The sequence below is a fragment of the Spodoptera frugiperda genome, chromosome 23 (genome assembly GCF_023101765.2).
Source record: "Spodoptera frugiperda isolate SF20-4 chromosome 23, AGI-APGP_CSIRO_Sfru_2.0, whole genome shotgun sequence".
Classification (NCBI taxonomy): Eukaryota; Metazoa; Arthropoda; class Insecta; order Lepidoptera; family Noctuidae; genus Spodoptera; species Spodoptera frugiperda.
The window spans coordinates 13,372,419-13,390,988 of record NC_064234.1 but is presented as its reverse complement, the minus strand read 5'-3'; the positions used below and the strand labels follow the sequence as shown (position 1 = coordinate 13,390,988).

At 35.9% G+C, this 18,570-nt stretch overlaps 3 protein-coding genes across 10 annotated transcripts in view; 2 read left to right on the top strand and 1 right to left on the bottom strand.

Annotated features, from left to right (window-relative positions):
* Positions 1–18,570, bottom strand: part of LOC118267214 (uncharacterized) — a 383,867-nt gene that overhangs the window by 188,478 nt on the left and 176,819 nt on the right. The window lies entirely within an intron of this gene.
* LOC126912215 (sodium-independent sulfate anion transporter-like) lies at positions 3,984–5,848 on the top strand. Its single transcript, XM_050703332.1, has one exon. The coding sequence runs from the start codon at positions 4,035–4,037 to the stop codon at positions 5,790–5,792; it is 1,758 nt and encodes a 585-aa protein (XP_050559289.1). The 5' UTR covers positions 3,984–4,034; the 3' UTR covers positions 5,793–5,848.
* Positions 6,770–9,202, top strand: LOC126912214 (sodium-independent sulfate anion transporter-like). The gene has a single exon (XM_050703331.1). It carries the CDS (start codon positions 6,869–6,871, stop codon positions 8,627–8,629), a length of 1,761 nt encoding a protein of 586 aa, XP_050559288.1. The 5' UTR covers positions 6,770–6,868; the 3' UTR covers positions 8,630–9,202.

The following is an 18,570-nucleotide window of genomic DNA, read 5'->3' as shown; positions in this document are numbered from 1 at the left end:
GAAATAACCCTTTAAACTTAACCAGAGTTGTACTCAAACTGTTGAATTCTGAAACTAAACCTGTACTTACAAACAATCAAAATTCCCTACAATCCTTGTTCGAAACTATGAAATTAACCCTCGAAAATTACCAGCAATATCTCATGCACGTTCCATAAATCCGTCTGAGGCAGGTCTAATTCCTTAGCCAATAATTTCTTGCGAATTAATACCGTGTTTGTTTCGTGTAGTGTGTTGGGTCGAGAGCACCCCCAGCGGTTAGTTAGGGGTTAAGTCTTTGGAAACTGTTTTGTTTGTTTAAACGTGTTTATTTAGATATAACATGTATGTTTATTTACTAGGTATGTTAATATTGAGGATCCTTATATTTGATTGGGGTTGATTTTAATGAAGAATTTGGTTTGATGTTAATCGTGTTTATTTAATAGGTATTGGTTGGTATAGAGTTTTGTACAACTACAAGGATGAAACGTAAAACTTAACCTTAACTTTAAAGAGACTCAATTAAAATTGATTTTGCATAGACCAAGACAGTGTTAATTCAAAATAATCAAATGTTACCTCTGATTCTTGAAAAAAATATGACAAACGTAAAAAACAAATATTGTTACTAAACCAAACATACCTACCGTATCCTAATTTACTAAGTAAATACAAGCTCCTTTCCCTTAGCTCTCGAAGAAAGTACCTTGAAGCGACTGTCTTGTATAATATAGTCAGAAATAGATTTAATTGTACAGAACGAGCTAGACTAACTCTGATCTGTTACGCTGTACCTAGAACCATTCACAGGCGACAGGTACGCGCAGGCACTCTCTTTGCACTGAACACCTGTCGTACTAATTCAGGCCTAACCCCAAAAAATTAGCTACTATAGTATAACAATACTTCCACGTATTTTTAATTGTAGCATAAATAAGTTCAAAAGTCTCCTTCACAGTTCCCTACTTAATACCCAAACCACTTTATAATAGCAGTTTTAATTTTTTCATTTTGTCTTTATCTTCAAACTCCTCTTTCTTTCTTTATAAATACATTATGCTAATAGTCATGTTTACACAACAATACTTTCATTATTTGTTACACGTACTGCTATTAATGTTCCTAGCGATTAGAATTCTTCATTTCTAAATATTTATGTTTACCTGTGGATAGCGTTGTGGGTTACATTATGACCACAACAAGTCATTGTTATATTAGTTGTAAGATTTTATAATGTAACTGTTTGCTGTTCCTCAAAATGAAAAATAAAATAAAAATAAAAATGATTTTATCTGACGAAATCATTTCGACTGGAAATACGTAAGAGGGCGTTATTTACATCAAGGAAATAACAGATTTAATATCAATATTTACAGATAAGAACTGAAGAAAAATCACAGTTACCTAATCTAGTATTTTGTCACTCACACAACGTCACGCCTGTTTATCCCCGAAGCGGTAGGCAGAGGTGCATATTAAGGCACGTAATACCGCTATACAATGTACACCTACTTTTCATAATTTGTGTTATAAGTCCCATGTAATAGGGGGTGAGCCTATTGCCATATACTGGGCACAATACCAGACTCCGTGCTACTACTGAGAAATTTTGTATTTAACTATTATTATATTAATTAACTAATATTTTGTATTTCTTTGATTGTTTGTTTGAACGCGTTAATCACCGAAACGCCTGGTTCGAATTTCAAAATTCCATTTATGTTGGATAGTCCATCTATCTAAGCAGGCTATAAGCTATTAAACGTCACGCTACGGTCAAAACAAGCTGAGCTGAGCAGAGCAGAAACCGCGTGAGAGTAGATAGTATGTAGATAAGTTTCAACGAAAAATCACATCTATGTCAAATATATCAGAATTGTATTTTCCTACTTACAATCTAATCTATGATAGTACTAGACACGTGTCATCTGTCAGTAGCTTAATGATTTGAGATCAAGGTCCTGCTGATAACAACACACCTCTCTTATTTCTCGTGTGGGTAAAGGTGACCCCTTTCACATCATTCTATAATACTAGCTTCTTCCAGCAGCTTCGCCCGCGTTTCCGTGGGACAAAAAGTATCCTATCACCCAAGTCAGCTCATACCCTGTCTGTATACCAAATTTCATTAAATTCCGTTCAGTAGTTTCAGTGTGATTGACGGATAAACATCCAAACAAACAAACTTTCACATTTATAATATTAGTGTTATGTTATAATTTTAGGAAATTATCATATAATATTTGTTTTCTCAAATTATGAAGCTTACTCAAAATATGGTACAATACACACATCAACTGCACATGGCCGTCCACGACTGAACTATAGGCGACCTCTACATAAGGCGGGTTTGCCATAACCTCCGCGCTTAGCAGGCAGGTTTGGTCGGAAAATATGGTAACTTCCATGAAAATTGTCATAAAACGAACTGTTTTAATTCACCGATAAAATCTCAGGGAGACTTTATTAGACCGATTTTTATGGTGTCACCTACCGTGTTATGTTAGCCGGATAAATCGAATCGCATGCCGAAATTTACGACCACCCGTTAAATTTGATACCTCGCACTTTTGGTCGCATTTTACTGTTTATCATAAATGAGGGAATTTAATTAAGATGGCACTCAGGAATGTAACATAAGCTCTTGCATGTTAAGTTGTCACATCCAGTTGCTATCGTTTGTGACAAGGTTTTAAGAAATTACGTTCAAACATACATAGAACGTTATTATTTAACGCTTGGTAATTTGGCGCCTACTATAACCTGCTTGCCTAAAATATTTATTATAAGAAACGAATACTCAAAAAATGGAGCAATCACCATCAACAGCCCTTGGTAGACCATTCGATGATGAGCCTTCACTACATAGGAGGCATAAGGTTCGTGTTTATAAGAAAGAATTGCTGGCTAGTCTCAAACACATGTGCAATCGTCCCTAACGATATTCACGAAATGTGTGGGCCTGTTAACAAATGTATTCTACTTGGTCATCCTTATATTGCTTAAATAGTACAATCCCCATAACAAACTAAACACTGAAGATTTTCTAGTATCTAGCTATACTGTCAATTTCCTTTTGAGTTATTCTTATCACATCACCACAATATCTTGGCATATAGACAAACAATCAGATAGAGGCATCAATGATTATTGACCCACGCAAGAATGGCGCTATGACGTACATGAGAACATTTATCAAACTTTGCCCCTAAAATAATAGACAGGTGTTACGCAAAAGCATCTTCATGGTCACTCATCATTGAAAGCAATATCTTTCTGAAGACTTCAATGTTTTCCTCTTATCTTGTATCTCCATATATTTGAACATCATGGACAGGATTGTCTATCGAGTCCACATACCAGTTTTGACAAAATAATATGTCATCTAGGTATTTTATATATTTGCGAATTCAAATCTTAAAAATAACTTCACAATGACGAAAATAACAAATAGGAAGCAAAGTATGATAGAAAAGTAAATTCAGAAGAGGTGATTAGTGCGAAATGGCTAACGCTTATATACCTTTGCACTTATTTTGAATAGTCTAAGTCCAGTGGTTGCAAGTGCGACTGCCGGACAATAGGTCTCGGGTTCGGTTCCAGGGTCGGGCAAAATATTGCTAGGCTTTATTAGATTTTTCGAAAAATGTTCAGAAGTAGTACAGAGTTTGGAATAGTGCCCAATATATGGCATAGGCTCGCCCCCTATTACATGGGACTTATAACATAATGGGGAAAAGTGGGTATACATTGTATAGCAGCATTACATGCCGTAATGTGCACCTCTGCCTACCCCTTTGGGGATAAAAGGCATGACGTTGAATATGTCCATTGATACAATAAATCAGATAAATCATTTGAAGCAAATCATCGACATGAGATAAAGACAAAAAACAAAAAAAAGAAAAACAAGATTGACGCAGGTACAGAAACAATCACTGCTGTTATCGTTGTTGACATAATCGATGCAGATAATCGTCTTCAGTTAAATTGTCTGGTTCTCGAGTGTGGACTCAGTTAGTACTGGACTGCGGTGACCGCAACACTACACCATGACAGTCGTAGACCAAGACGCAGTGAACAAAGTAACTTTAAGAAAAACAAAACAGTGTCTCCAAAAAACATGTTCCGTAGAAACAGTGAAGAAAAGGATCCCAATTATAAATTGGCTCCCAAAATATAAGGCTGAATATTTCATCCAAGATGTCATAGCCGGTATAACTGTGGCTTTAACCGCTATACCTCAAGGAATTGCATATGCAGTCATTGCAGGATTACCTCCAGAATACGGACTGTATGCATCGTTAACAGCTGGACTGGTGTACGTTTTCTTTGGAAGCTGCCACAATGTCACCGTGGGTCCTACTGCTATTGTTGCCACAATGACAGGTAAATATGTCGCTGATTACTCAGCAGACTTCGCCGTCCTAACTGCCTTCCTATCAGGAATCTTCATATTTACCATGGGGATCCTCAACCTCGGTTTCCTTGTGGAATTCATATCAATGCCTGTGATTAGTGGGTTTACGACCGCTGCTGCCCTTCAGATTGCCGCGTCACAATTGAAGGCATACTTTGGACTGGACGGGTCATCAGGAAGCTACTTCTTGGAGTCAATTCAGAATTTCGTCACACATATAAATTCAGCTAGACTTTGGGAAATTGTGCTCAGTTCAGCAACCGTGGTCATGTTGATATTGCTGAAGAAAATGGGTCAAGGATGCAAGAGAACTGATGGATTTGTAAAACAGATGAGATGGTTTCTATCATTATCAAGAAACGCTATAGTCGTGATCATTGGAATGATTATTGCCTACATTCTTAACGTGACTCTACACACGGAACCTTTACTATTAATTGGTGATATTGGAAGTGGTCTCCCTAAATTCGGCGTACCACCGTTCAGCACAGTAATTGGTAACCAAACATACAGTTTCAAGGAAATGGTTGAAGTTCTAGGAGTGCAGTCTGCCGTCATTCCAATTATTGCAATTTTAGAAACTATTGCTATTGCCAAAGCCTTTGCTGTAGGAGGCAGGATTGATGCGACACAAGAAATGATTGCTGTTGGACTTTGTAACATCTTTGGATCTTTCGGACAGAGTATGCCCATCACTGGTTCATTTACAAGAACAGCCCTGAACCATGTCTCTGGTGTGAAGACGCCTGCTGGTGGTCTGACAAACGTTTTCATTCTCTTTGTGGCTTTGACTAGTTTAACTTCAGCATTCTACTACATACCGAAGGCTTCACTAGCTGGCCTCATCATAACAGCTATGTTCTTTATGATTGACTACGAAGTGTTTGGAAAATTATGGAGGAATGGTATAAAAGACTTTGTTTTGATGTTAGTAACAATGTTGATCAGTTTGTTTGTTGGCTTGGAATACGGTATTATTGCTGGAATTGTTCTTGAAGCTCTCTCGTTATTGTATTATGTTGCTAGACCTAGTTTAGAAGTGAATAGAGTGAGGTATGAAAAGGGGGATGTTATGGTTTTGACTCTATCTGAGAATATGAGTTACTGCGCTGCAGAACATTTACGTAGAAAGATTTTGGACGCTGCCGCCGTCAGTACCAACACACCAATTATAATCGATGGTACAAACCTGAGACGAGTGGACTACACAGTAACGTATAATCTAATGAATATTATAAAAGATTTGGATGCAACTCATCAGATTTTACTTATGAATTTCAATTTAGGATTAAAGAAACTATGTTTGAACATGGATTTAGGATTAGAATCAAAGTTTGTTACTGCGGCAAGTCCTCAAGAATTGACTGATGTTCTGCCAAAAGAAGTTTGACGACACAAAATATTAAATAGTTTAGGTACATATTAGGATAAGTTATCAAACCAAAAGGAATATGTTAAAGCTTTGAACTCATGCCAATCGTGGCTGTTTTAGACTAGTTGTTTTTTAAAGTATTTTTGAAAATGAATCTATTACGGGTTTCATTATGACTAAATAAAATATGTTTAAAAATCTTAACTACAAAACCAATTCTACTGTCATAAAGGTGTGTATGCATATTCACAGACAGACATTTTAATGTGATCATTTCTTTTTAAATTTAACTTTTTTGTTTTCTTATGAACCAAAGGTTGTCTAGAATAATATTTTTAAGGAAGTTTGATAACAATACCTACATATTTTGTGTTTGTGATTGTGTTTAGAAATATGATAAGATTAGATAGTGAAATTGAGATGTGTCTACTATTATCTAAGAGATTGTTACTATTTTAGAGGTCAAATTAAGTATGTGTTGACTGGTAGATACTCATAATATGCATAAACTGAACATAAATTAAGTAAGCAAACTTAAAATTATATTCTTTGTAGTATTACACAACGTTTAGATCATAAGACTATTATTATGTATTGTTTGTTTTATTTATAACATAATTTTATTTATATAGCATAGTATATCTAAGTAAGGCTGAAATAAGTGTAAATAATAAATGATTATCTGTTATTGTAAATAAATAAGTATTTGTTGTGATATATAAAATCTTTGTTTTACTTTGCAACCTCATAACACTCTTTTATTGATTATGCGTGCAACAAGGGCAAACAATCTATATTATGCCTCAAAAAGACTCGAAAAAAAATATAATATGTATATGTAATCACACACATCATTACATTGTATCAAGAAAATATCTAGTTTAAACCGAATTTAGAGAGTAAGATAAAAGATAACAGAATCATGTGGCATTTGATAACACAGAGATGAAAGGTAGTGCAGAAACTGATAGGGAAATACAAAATACATTGTAATCATTACAAGTCTAGATAATAATCTAAATTCAGATAAGACTCTGCATCTTCATTTAAACCTTAGTAACACGGAGACTGCAGTGAAACAAAGACGTTTCAACATGACTGTAATAAACCCAGAAGAGCCAAAAAATGTGTTTCGAAGAAAAGCTAAGAAATGGGTTCGTAAAACGTGTAGTGTAGAAGTAGTGAAGAAGAGACTACCGATCATATCATGGCTCCCGAAATACAGATCAGAATACTTCATCCAGGATGTGATAGCTGGCATAACTGTGGGATTGACCGCTATACCTCAAGGCATTGCATATGCCGTCATAGCTGGCCTGTCACCTGAATATGGACTCTACGCATCATTAACTTCTGGAGTGATATACGTCATCTTTGGCAGTTGCTACAATGTCACCGTCGGCCCTACTGCTATACTCGCTGCCATGACAGCGAAATACGTAGTGGATTACTCAGCTGACTTCGCCATCCTAACTGCCTTCTTATCAGGAGTGTTCATGTTCATCATGGGAATCCTCAACCTCGGTTTTCTCGTCGAATTTATATCAATGCCAGTGATCAGCGGATTTACTACTGCAGCAGCCTTGCAAATAGCTGCTGCTCAATTAAAATCTTTCTTCGGTTTGAGCGGCTCATCAGGAAACTATTTTGCAGAATCAGTCAAGAATTTTGTCTTTAATATTGGAACAATCCAACTTTGGGAAACAGTTCTGAGCTCCGCAACTATAGTTATGTTGATATTATTGAAGAAAATGGGAGAAGGATGTAAAAGAACTGATGGATTTTTTAAACAGATGAGGTGGTTCATATCTTTGTCAAGAAACGCTGTCGTCGTGGTAATAGGGATGATTATTGCGTACGTCATTCGAGAGATGTTTGAAAGAGACACTCTTGCAGTAATTGGTGATATTGGAAGCGGACTACCAAAGTTTGGTTTACCTCCTTTCAGCACTGTAGTTGGTGACCAAACTTACAATTTTATAGACATGGTTAAAGTGTTAGGAGTACAGTGTGTAGTGATACCATTTGTAGCCATTTTGGAAACGATTGCTATTGCCAAAGCTTTCGCAGAGGGTGGTAGAATTGATGCCACACAAGAAATGATTGCTGTCGGACTATGCAACATTGTGGGATCATTTGGACAGAGTATGCCAATTACTGGTTCGTTTACAAGGACGGCTTTGAATCATGTCTCTGGAGTTAAAACTCCTGCTGGTGGAGTCACTAAGGTTCTGCTCCTTTTTGTTGCTTTGACTTACTTGACTTCGACATTTTACTACATACCAAAAGCATCACTAGCAGGTCTCATCATAACAGCTATGTTTTCAATGATCGACTACCAAATGTTTGCAAATTTATGGAAAAACAGCATCAAAGAGTTCATGCTAATGTTAAAGACACTGAGCTTTTGTCTGTTTTATGGATTGGAATATGGAATAATAGCTGGAATACTTATTGAAGCTTGTATGTTACTGTATAACGTTGCAAGGCCTACTGTAGAAGTAAATGTACAGAAAGGTGAAAAGGGAGATCTTATGGTGGTGACTCTGAGTGAGAACGTGAGTTATTGTGCTGCAGAGCATTTACGTCAACGTATAATGAAAGCGACTTCCCTTGATAATACCCACGTACCAATTATCGTTGATGGTGCTAATCTAAAGAAACTTGACTACACAGCTGCATACAATCTGATGGCTATCATCAAAGATTTGGACAAAACTCATCAAATTCTACTGCTGAACTTCGATCCAGAAATAAAGAAATTATGTGTGTACATGGAAACAAGATTTGAATCGAAGTTTGTGTACGCAGCAAGTCCTCAAGAATTGACTGATATATTTCCTAAAGATGTTTGAGAGAATTTGATACTCATAATATTGGATATAGTTATTGATATTTAAATAATTGTGAGAGGGGTGTTCAAGACCGATAGTGCAAGACGGTGCAGTATTATTGAATTTGCAAGACCAAAAATGTCTATAGACATAATATAAAGTGTATGCTTGAAAGACGATTGTTCTGACGTGGACGTGGCAACGACTTCAAAAACTATTAAAGCTATGGTGGCCATGAAAATTGAAGCAGCCTTTGTGAAGCTACAGAATATTGAAACCAAGACATTTTTCATTGATTTCAAACTAGCTATTTTAACCACACCTTCATAATTAGATTATGGTTGTTGTAGGATAAAAATAGCAGCAAGACTAGGAAGGCTGATAATGTTTTAAGGTTCATTTCTGGTCATATGAAAATTGTATGATTTTGATAAGATTGTATTGAAGTGTGTTATCGTATTAAGTGCTTTATTTGACAGACAGTTATATCTTTGAGAGCACGCGTGTCGTTTGATGATCTGGAAATGACGGGGTTTCCAAAAGTGACATTACTATTGGTGGTAATTTTTGTATGTCACTATGTGTATATTATTGTTATGAGAAATACAATTTTTGCTGGAATATTTTTCACTTATATTTTTTTTCAATTACTTAGTCCAGTAAATATACTATTAACTAAATTTTGAATTATACATATAGTGAGCTTGAGTTATTTCTAGTATATTTTTTTATCTTTGCTACATGCATTTTAAAATTCTTCTGTTAATAATCAAATAGTTAATCAATATTTTTAGGTATCGATAACCTTGTTCAGTGCTTACTAAAAATAAATAGATATCGGCTTATCTTTGGGTGTTAACTTTCATTTTATCTTTATGCCTAATCATTCAGTGTTGACTATCTTAGATTAAGCTTACTTCTTAGGACTTAGATAATGTCTGACAAGATATGCCTATGTAATAGCATAGGTACCAAATATTTAAATTTGTTTAGTACAGTTTTGATACAGTCATGGTGAAATTCTTTATTTCGTTTAATCTTTATTGAAGATAAGCAAATCTGCAGTGGATGATAAGTACCTACCCAGCCGTTATATCGATTTGGAAACACCTATTGATATCTACACGACTTTCACTTATTTTCAATTTATTATGTAATAGTTTAAGAATGTTTTAAAAAATTTCAAATACAATTTTAAATATTATCTTACTGCAATATAATGCAACATCTAAAAGCTTCACCTCAACTGCATTCATATTTTCAACGCACATTTTAAAACAATATTAGGTTCCCTATCTAAACAAATGCACCCTCACACAATTTGATTACTTAAAACACATGTTCATAAAGGTGAAAGTCCTTTGAAATTCAATATAATAGGTACTAGCTTTATGAAATATGCTACGTTGTATTAAATTTGTTATTTTGGATGAGAACCAACGTGCAGTATGAATATGAGTACAATTTTATTCAATGGTGAGTACAGGCGACGACTTAAGTTGATATTGTATCAAAAATGCAGACAACGTTACGTCTAAAGTGCCACGTTGGTTATAAAAGATGCATCATTCTATAAGTCTTCTTTAAAAATAAATATGTATCATAGTCAAAAACCTTATTTCAGGTAATTTAATCACACATGGCTCGAATGGCAGAAGTAGGAACGGGATGATTTTTAGTCAGTAAGAGTCTGACACTCCCTCTTACCTCGTCTAAGGCAGGAGAAAAAAGTGAATGATTGTCACCCTTTAAAAAAACAAACCCTGTTGTTTGTTCTTAAAAGTTTAAGCTCACATACAGTTTGAAAAAGAATTAACACATCATAACTCTTTAGTCTTCAAAGTTTTACTATAGAAGCCACAAACTTACAAATCCTGCTCCACCATAAAACAGTCAGAAAAATTCTCCACGATCGTGTCTCAAAAACCAATCCATTTATTTTATTGACTGTACCATGAGCGTAGCCTTGACTTTGCCAAAAATCAGTGTCTAGACAAGAGAACGACTTTAAAGTATAAATTATTTAAATTATATGAATATTAAGCGAAGATAGGAACGTGTTTTGTATGTAAAATGATTTATTGTAAGGATGCAGTTGCGCTTCGATGAATATTTTATACTTGGTACTTACTGAACGGAATATATTCAGTCTGTTTATTTGCATTTAAAAGGACATTTTGTTTAATGAAAATCTTTATATAGTTATAGTAACACTTATGTAGCTACTCTGATGTTACGGGTGTCTATGGGCTGCGTCGATTTCTTACTATCGGAGGATCTGTCTGCTTGTTTTCTTAAAAAATATTACATACATGGCCAATGCACTATAGCTTACCAATCATACATATATTCATCAAACCAAATATATGCGTATTCCTATTCAAAAGGCCGGTAACGCATCTGCGTTGCCTCCTCCTCATTGTGGCATTGTGAGCGTCCATGGGCGGCGCTTATCGCTTTATCGCTTACCATCGTGTGACCCGTCTACCCATTTGTCTCCTATTCCAAAAACTACCTTAACTAAAACCAAAAACAATTTAAACCAACTCAAAAAACAATTTCCACATCCACACTATCCCAAACACTATTCCAATTTCCAATTACACGAAAACATTCACTTTGAGCCGGTCAAAGTGACGTCAAGCGTTGCCGGGTATGACACGTCAAACAGGGTACAAGTATGACGACTGAACAAAGGGGCGGCGGCTGCAAGCTTGTTTATCAGTGACGTGTCAATCATCGTTTCCTGAGTGAGATTCTGATGTTGCTGACTGTACTGTGTTTGAAAAGTGAGATTTCGTTTTGTTTCGATATGTATAGGTAGTGTGTGTTTGGTCTGGAGGATGTTTAGGTGGTGTTTGTGTGACTATGTGTAAGGAATTATACCATTTAAGAAGTCAGGATATGTAAAAGGCTGGGAAAAAAAAATATGTAAGGATCATAGTGGAATCATGTGTTTCAATCGCATTATCGGATTGGATGGACTGGATACTGCGATTGAATTATCCGTGTCTACCTAAGCAAGGGCTAGGGCAGATACAATAAATTGTGATGAGTATGACTACTACACTAAAGAAACAAGTCTACTTGCCTCATTGGCGGATAGTTATAAACTTTTTAAGATTTCAACATTAAATATTACTTTATTTTTCCTCAAAGATAGAAAGAGACACAATATACACCATATCGACATTACACCAATTTGACATTCCATTCACTAGCTATTGGGTAGTATCAAATATTAAAACCTCACTCGCTAGCTACTGTATCAAACAAACCATATATTTTAGTAATCTTTGAAAAACATAATAAAACAATAACGGCGCGGTATTCCAAAATGCTGGCACGTTATAATGACACCGCGCCGACATCTCGGCGCCTCGCCCGGGGTTCAAACGAAAGGTCCCGTGACATTTCCCTTTACGTATGTAGTACGTATAGCAGTAGGAATGTTTGTGAAACTGGTGTAATGTGAGTGTAAACTATGTCTATATGTTTTTTTAAGAATATCTTTTTATGATGTAATTAATTAATTTAAGTTAGATAATCTACTATATTTGTGACTCATTGTTTTTACTAGATTTTAGGTTTTTCAAGTTTTAGTGGTAGACCGGTGGTTTAATACGTCCGCTTCTCGTGCATGAGAGTGCGGGTTCGAAACCCACCAACGGCATTCCGAATTATAATATGTAGGTACTCTCTAAGATTATATAAATTTCCACTTCACATGAGCTAACGTGGTGATTAATGCTCAAACCTTATCCGTGTAAGAAGAGCCCTTTAGACAGCAGTGACCACTTAAATAGGCTGATGTAATGTGTCAAAGTCTTCTTCTCCGTACTCCTAACTATATATTATGCACATATCAAGAAGATTGGTTTAATAGATTACATGTGATGCGATATTCCTCTGCCATTTTGACCGTAGTAGGAACTCCCATCTACATTATGTAATCTCGGTCAAACAGATTAATTGCAAAAAGGCAACTAACAAACAAATTGTCGCATTTATAACATTACTCAAGAATAATGTACACAGAACAATAAATTAATGGTTACTTACATAAGACATGATGTTATGTTATTTGTCCCACTCAAGTTCAGAACCTAAACCTACTTTCTAAATGTCCTTGGAAAGTTACCCACGCAGTAACACCTAACACAACTCTGGATACTTGCCAACACCATGTTTGTCATAGATTTGTTACCTAATTTATAGCTAAGAAGAATTTCCGTGAAACTTGGATTTTCGATTACTAGGCCGGTATTTTTGGTAATTAATGCCGTCTCTTATTTCCAGCAGAAATAATTCGTTTGTTATTATTTAAGACGGGTGTATAAGAAAAAATAATTGCTTAACCTAAAAATCAAATCCTGGACCTAACACACCAGTAGTTGCGCTTATGCTTACTTCTTAAAAGAGCCAGGTAAATAATTTTCGAGATTCACAAGAAGAGTAAAGATGATGTCCAATATATTCTACTCTATGATTCTGGCAAGAATACCACATCAAAGACCGGATTTACCCGAGGCCCAAATACCCCCTTCCTAATCCCCGATTCCCCAACAACCCTTAAATTCCTAACCCCCAAAACACCAGCAACGCACTTGTAAAAGCCTCTGGTATTTCGGAAGTCCAATGGTGGCGGCGATTGCTTACCATCAGGTGATACATCTGCTCGTTTACCGGCTTATACCATAAAAAAGAATCCTAAACAAAAACAAACATTGAATGCCTATTCCAAAACCAAACATTTCAACGTCCAAATATTCTAAATAAAGCCTCTTCTATTTCTAATATTCCAGACGAGCAGGGTCAGACGGAAATAAAGCAGGTAAGCTAGACGGTAGACTGTCCAGATTTAGCTGACCTCCCGACCTTGAGGTATCGATTGCGCTCAGCAGACCTCCCGTCGCCATTTGCTTTCACTCTCGAAGTTACATCGCACTGCAAACAAATCTGGTTTAGCGGATTTGCGCTATTATATTTTGACAGAGATAATTAATGGGATAATGATATTGACACTTTTATTTGTAAGATTGATGAAGATCAAATCTATAATCAAGCAAAATGCTGAATTGTCCATTATGATAAGATTCTGGATTTAGGTTAAGGCTGCTTTTCCACCAGAGATGTGCTAAGCTACGTTGCTGTAGATGCGTTGGGAACCACTAATTATATTCATGCTACGTTTTTTATACAGAAAGATGTGTGCCATGAATGTGTGCTATGGATAGCTTCCCAACTATCGATACATCGTATACTTGAATTGTGCATCTTCCTCACGAAACCGGAAACGCTCACATAGTTTCACAGCTTTTTGGAAAGGAACACCAAAAAACTGATAAAAAGTGCTCTGCTATGCATGTGCGTAAAAAATAGACTTTACCTGAGTCTGTCTTCTAAGAATGTTACCAAACCCAAACATTTTTCACATAATAAAGAGAGTACTGACAACAATCTAATTAGAAAAAAAAACATAGGAAAACAAACAAACACAACATTAAAACAACAAAAAAAAGAACACAAACAGTAAATTACTAAATACACATTTAAAACAACATAATACACATACATATATAAATAAAGCATTAAAATCATTGTGTAAGTCTCTTTTATTGCCGAAATCTTCCGTTTGTTCCCGTTGCTTGGTGGCAGGAAGACATTACAACCCGGTAATGCTGAGACCCCTTGCGGCCTTATAATGAACTATCTGGACAATAAAACACGGGTTTCAGACCTCTTTTATGTTTTGAGATAATTATTTTTGAGTTTTATACATAGTTGAGGTGAATTAAAACAAACGGTTAGAGTCGTTTGATAAGGTCTTTGTTTAAATTTATATAAAAAGTATAATTTGAAGACAATACCACAAGTCTGAAGAAAATTAACAGTCCTCTCGCTTCTTTTTCTTCTGCTCTAACAATATTTTCTGATTTATTTCGTTGTGGTATTCAAGATATATTCCTAGACGCGCCGGATTCCAGAGTTCCGGTGATTTCATGTTTGTAGATAGACGTAGGTTTTGGGAGAATGTGGCGGGCTTGGATCCCATTTTTCTAGGATATTACACTTGAGCAAAACCAAGGCTAACAAACCAAGCAATGTTATTTGATCAACTGTCAATAACATCACATTACAATCACCCGAATTTCATCTTACTGTCAATATAAAGCTTTCAGAAGTGATAATAAAGATAAAATTAGAATATAAAGCTTTCAGATAATAAAGACGTCGCATAAAATTACTATACGTTTATAAACAGCATTTTCCACAGACACCTCGTTAGCGTTAGACGTTTACTTAACACCAGTAAAAATGCTTCCATTTTAGTTAAAAACCAGCTACAAATTTTCAGCTGAAATAGCCGGCAAACAACCTGTTACTCCTAATCAAATAGCTTTAAAAATGGCCAACTTTTCACCCACAACAACAAGGTAAATAAAACAACGCGAAATAATTTCATATTATAATTTCCCGGTGGAAAACCTGGTGAAAAGTGGCCATGATGACGTATACTGCCGTCACATCCGTTGGCTATGAAAAATGGCGACGTCTGCATTTCCGTATGCAAGCGGCCGACCACCGATAATGGGTTTACCCTGCATTTTATGGCGTAGCAGGCATAAAACCGGTTTTTTTAAAGCCGTTGTTTTCAAATACCTGCCGATATCTTCACGAATGGGTGCGCTTTTCGAACAAACGGATTTCACACTAGGTTTGTCAATTTTTTGAAGCGTTTTCGTGTTGTGATTCGCGAATATATCAAACGTTTTTGCTTGTGCGGCAATTTTTGTTTGTTGTACATGATTGGTAGGCTTGCCTTGTCTGTTTGGAGTTGTGTGTTGGAATATTTCCTTTAAATTAAAAATAACGTATCATTCAAAACTACATATGTATGTAACAAAACCTAACATGATATTTGTGTAATGTCACGCACACCGTCATCATCATCGGCCGTAAAACGTCCACTATTGCACAAAGGCCTTTCCTTAGTCCTCCACGCAGAACGACAAGTCGCCACAAACTTAGACCTTCCTAAAACATTTTTTTGATTTCCAAAACCCATTTACCGAAACGGTAAATAATATTCTACCCAAAAACCCACTCCAAAACCTTTTACCCAGCAATTATTCTAGCTACTACTAGCCCAAAATCCTCCTAGTTCAGTCGATTTTAAACAGCAGATAACCTCATCCCATTTGGGCATCGCTTAACCCCAACTACAGGGTGATCCTAAATCATCTTCGGCGCCACTCCGTCGTCATGCCATGCCATTTTTTATGCACCCCATGGATCGCACATAGACGTCTGATTCCAAATAATGTAGAGGGTTGAAATTGCTATTTTATGAACGGAAGCAAGTTATATGGAATAGAAAATTGGTAGACTATTTTCTGAGTTTAAAATGTAGGTCTTTGGAGTGTTATTGTAATTTGGTTATAGTTTGAAATATGAAGAAGATATTATGGAAGGAAATGCCTCCTTTTCACTTTGATAATTGGTTCTTTACTATAACTTTCTCAAAAGACTTTATCTTGTTACCGTTATCCAAAAAAAAAATGCGGTTTAAATATTTTTTAGTGCTTAGCATTAGCACCAATTAAATGCTCGACAAATTATTCTAATACTCTGTATGGTGTAAGAAAAAAATGCCTTCTTCTTGTAAGTCGTTCTCTCTCAGTAATGAGACTGAAGGTCGTCTCTAGTTTGGTGCAGACATCACTCGATGTAATTGCCTTAGACCACGAGAAAATCTATTCAGCATTTCCCTCTCAGTCACTCATCATCCAAAACATTAGCACTATTAAACATGACCTGTTACGAAAATAGATCTTAAAAATGATCCACAATGTTTCTGGCATTCAATCATAAAACAAGAAGCATCAGTTATAATCCATGTTGGACAAACATCTTGGCGCCAACGGGGCGAGCAATCTCCGGAGTGGCTGGCGAAAGTTATCGACTGCCTTGTCGATACATTAGGGAATCCCTTGCAATATCGTAAACACCCCATAAATTAAAGTATGGGATGGTGATGGTTTTCGGTGGAATTTTAGTTATAGTGCTAGTGAGATTCGGAGGAATCGGTCTTTAGTGTGTATGGTAGAAGGATTTGAGTCGAAACTTTTTTAAACTGACATGGTCACTAACACTATTATTAGAACTTGAGACGGGATATTTACCAAGTTTATTGATGTCGATGAGTTTCCGATATTTCGGCACTATTGCAAGCGCCATGATCACGGATGAACGGCGCTTGGTGGTACATACATAACATGGTAAATATCCAGTCTTAAGTTCTAATAATAGCGAAAATTACTTTTTTGGGACATACAGGATTAATCTAATTTTAATGACAACATTAGCAATAGCTTATTTGAGTTATTTTAGCTGTATTCTCAGCACTGGAGAAGTACAGCACATACTATAGCCATATTGTTTCCACTGGGACAGCCATCAGTGAAAACTTTTCTTTAAAAATTATCAGCTTTTTGTGCATGTTTGATTTAATAATTCATTTCCATAAACACACCAACAAGATATATATATAACACACACTAACATACTATTTCCATAGGCACCATTAACAAAATCTAATGTAAAATTACGATTTCTCAACATCTTTGTCCCCCAATTCCAAAACACCTCCCATTAAATTACAGCAGCACAATCGTCCAAACCGGTGCTTAAACCCTCGCCATTGAAGGGGTATAGGCAGTCCTTTCAAGAAGGGACATAAAGCATTCAGTTGGACAAAAGCGCCGATTTAATTCGCATGCGCGTTACCGATGTCCTGTGTCCGGATGTATAGTGCATAAAGTGCAGTAGTACAAGTCTTATGATCGGTTTTACAGCTTCTAACTTAACGACTATATGTGTAAGTGATAAGATACATATTGGCAGATAACGTAAGTCATGCGAGGAACTCAATACAAGTTAGTTTTAGTCAGTAAAAGTCTGACACTCCATGTCGCCTCACCCAAGGCGAGAGACGTCTTGCACCCACCGTACCACTCCTATTTGTATCACCTAAAGGTCAGACTAGACGATAATGACAAAGTCTGCCTAATGTACAATTTTGCATAAAGCTTTAATACATAAATAAATAAGTTTCCCCCCTTAAAAAAGTTAACCCATTCGTGCCGAATGTCTCCCACATAACTAAACCATTGGACGTGTGCCGCCGTCATGGCTCAATATTACCCTTTGTCACATCTATGGATGGGCACCTTCTTGCTTATAAGATTCTTCTTCTTGTTTATAACTAACTAGCGTCGAAACAACAAAAGTTAATTTCTTAAATTCGAAGCGAATAGAAATCATGTTTGGTACTCCCAATAAAATACAGTTCGAATTTGATTCACTGTCTCGGCCCAACTACATGAGAAACACGGGGTTTGGCCCACCACTGCACTGTGCACACTTCCGACGCATATTTGCATATGCTACAAAATATTCATGCATGGGCGTGCTAGCAATTTGTCCTCGCGTCTAGTCTAATTTTATTAAAGACTACACAAGTACAGAAATGTGGGAGAATTTGTTTTAGTAGTTTTGAAAATGGCAAAATAAATAAAAGGAAGATTGTGTTTTGTAGTTACTCACCGAAAGCAATGTACAATTATTAATTTAGTTACTAAATAACAAAAGAAAACTTAAAATTTATTTACTATTTACGACGATGAAGTTTTTAATGCTTTGTAAATAGCAAAATAATTTCAATTAATTCTTAATTCTGTCTGTCAGTGAAGCTAGGTGCTCGTCCCAATAATTTTCAGTTTTCTTTTATTTTATAAGTTTTTTAGTTTCGTTGTAAATACTTTGTTGTAAATAACATTACCAAGACAGGGAGCTTTTGATAAATATGTTGACTTTACCTGAAACAATAAAACATTATGGTTAGAATAAGAATAGTTTTTAGAATCAATGACAATAGGGAAAGACTTGTTTTGAAGCGG

Bases quoted from the DNA above. Each gene is read 5' to 3' on its own strand.
- LOC126912215 (XM_050703332.1), top strand. From the start codon at position 4,035: ATGACAGTCGTAGACCAAGACGCAGTGAACAAAGTAACTTTAAGAAAA.
- LOC126912214 (XM_050703331.1), top strand. From the start codon at position 6,869: ATGACTGTAATAAACCCAGAAGAGCCAAAAAATGTGTTTCGAAGAAAA.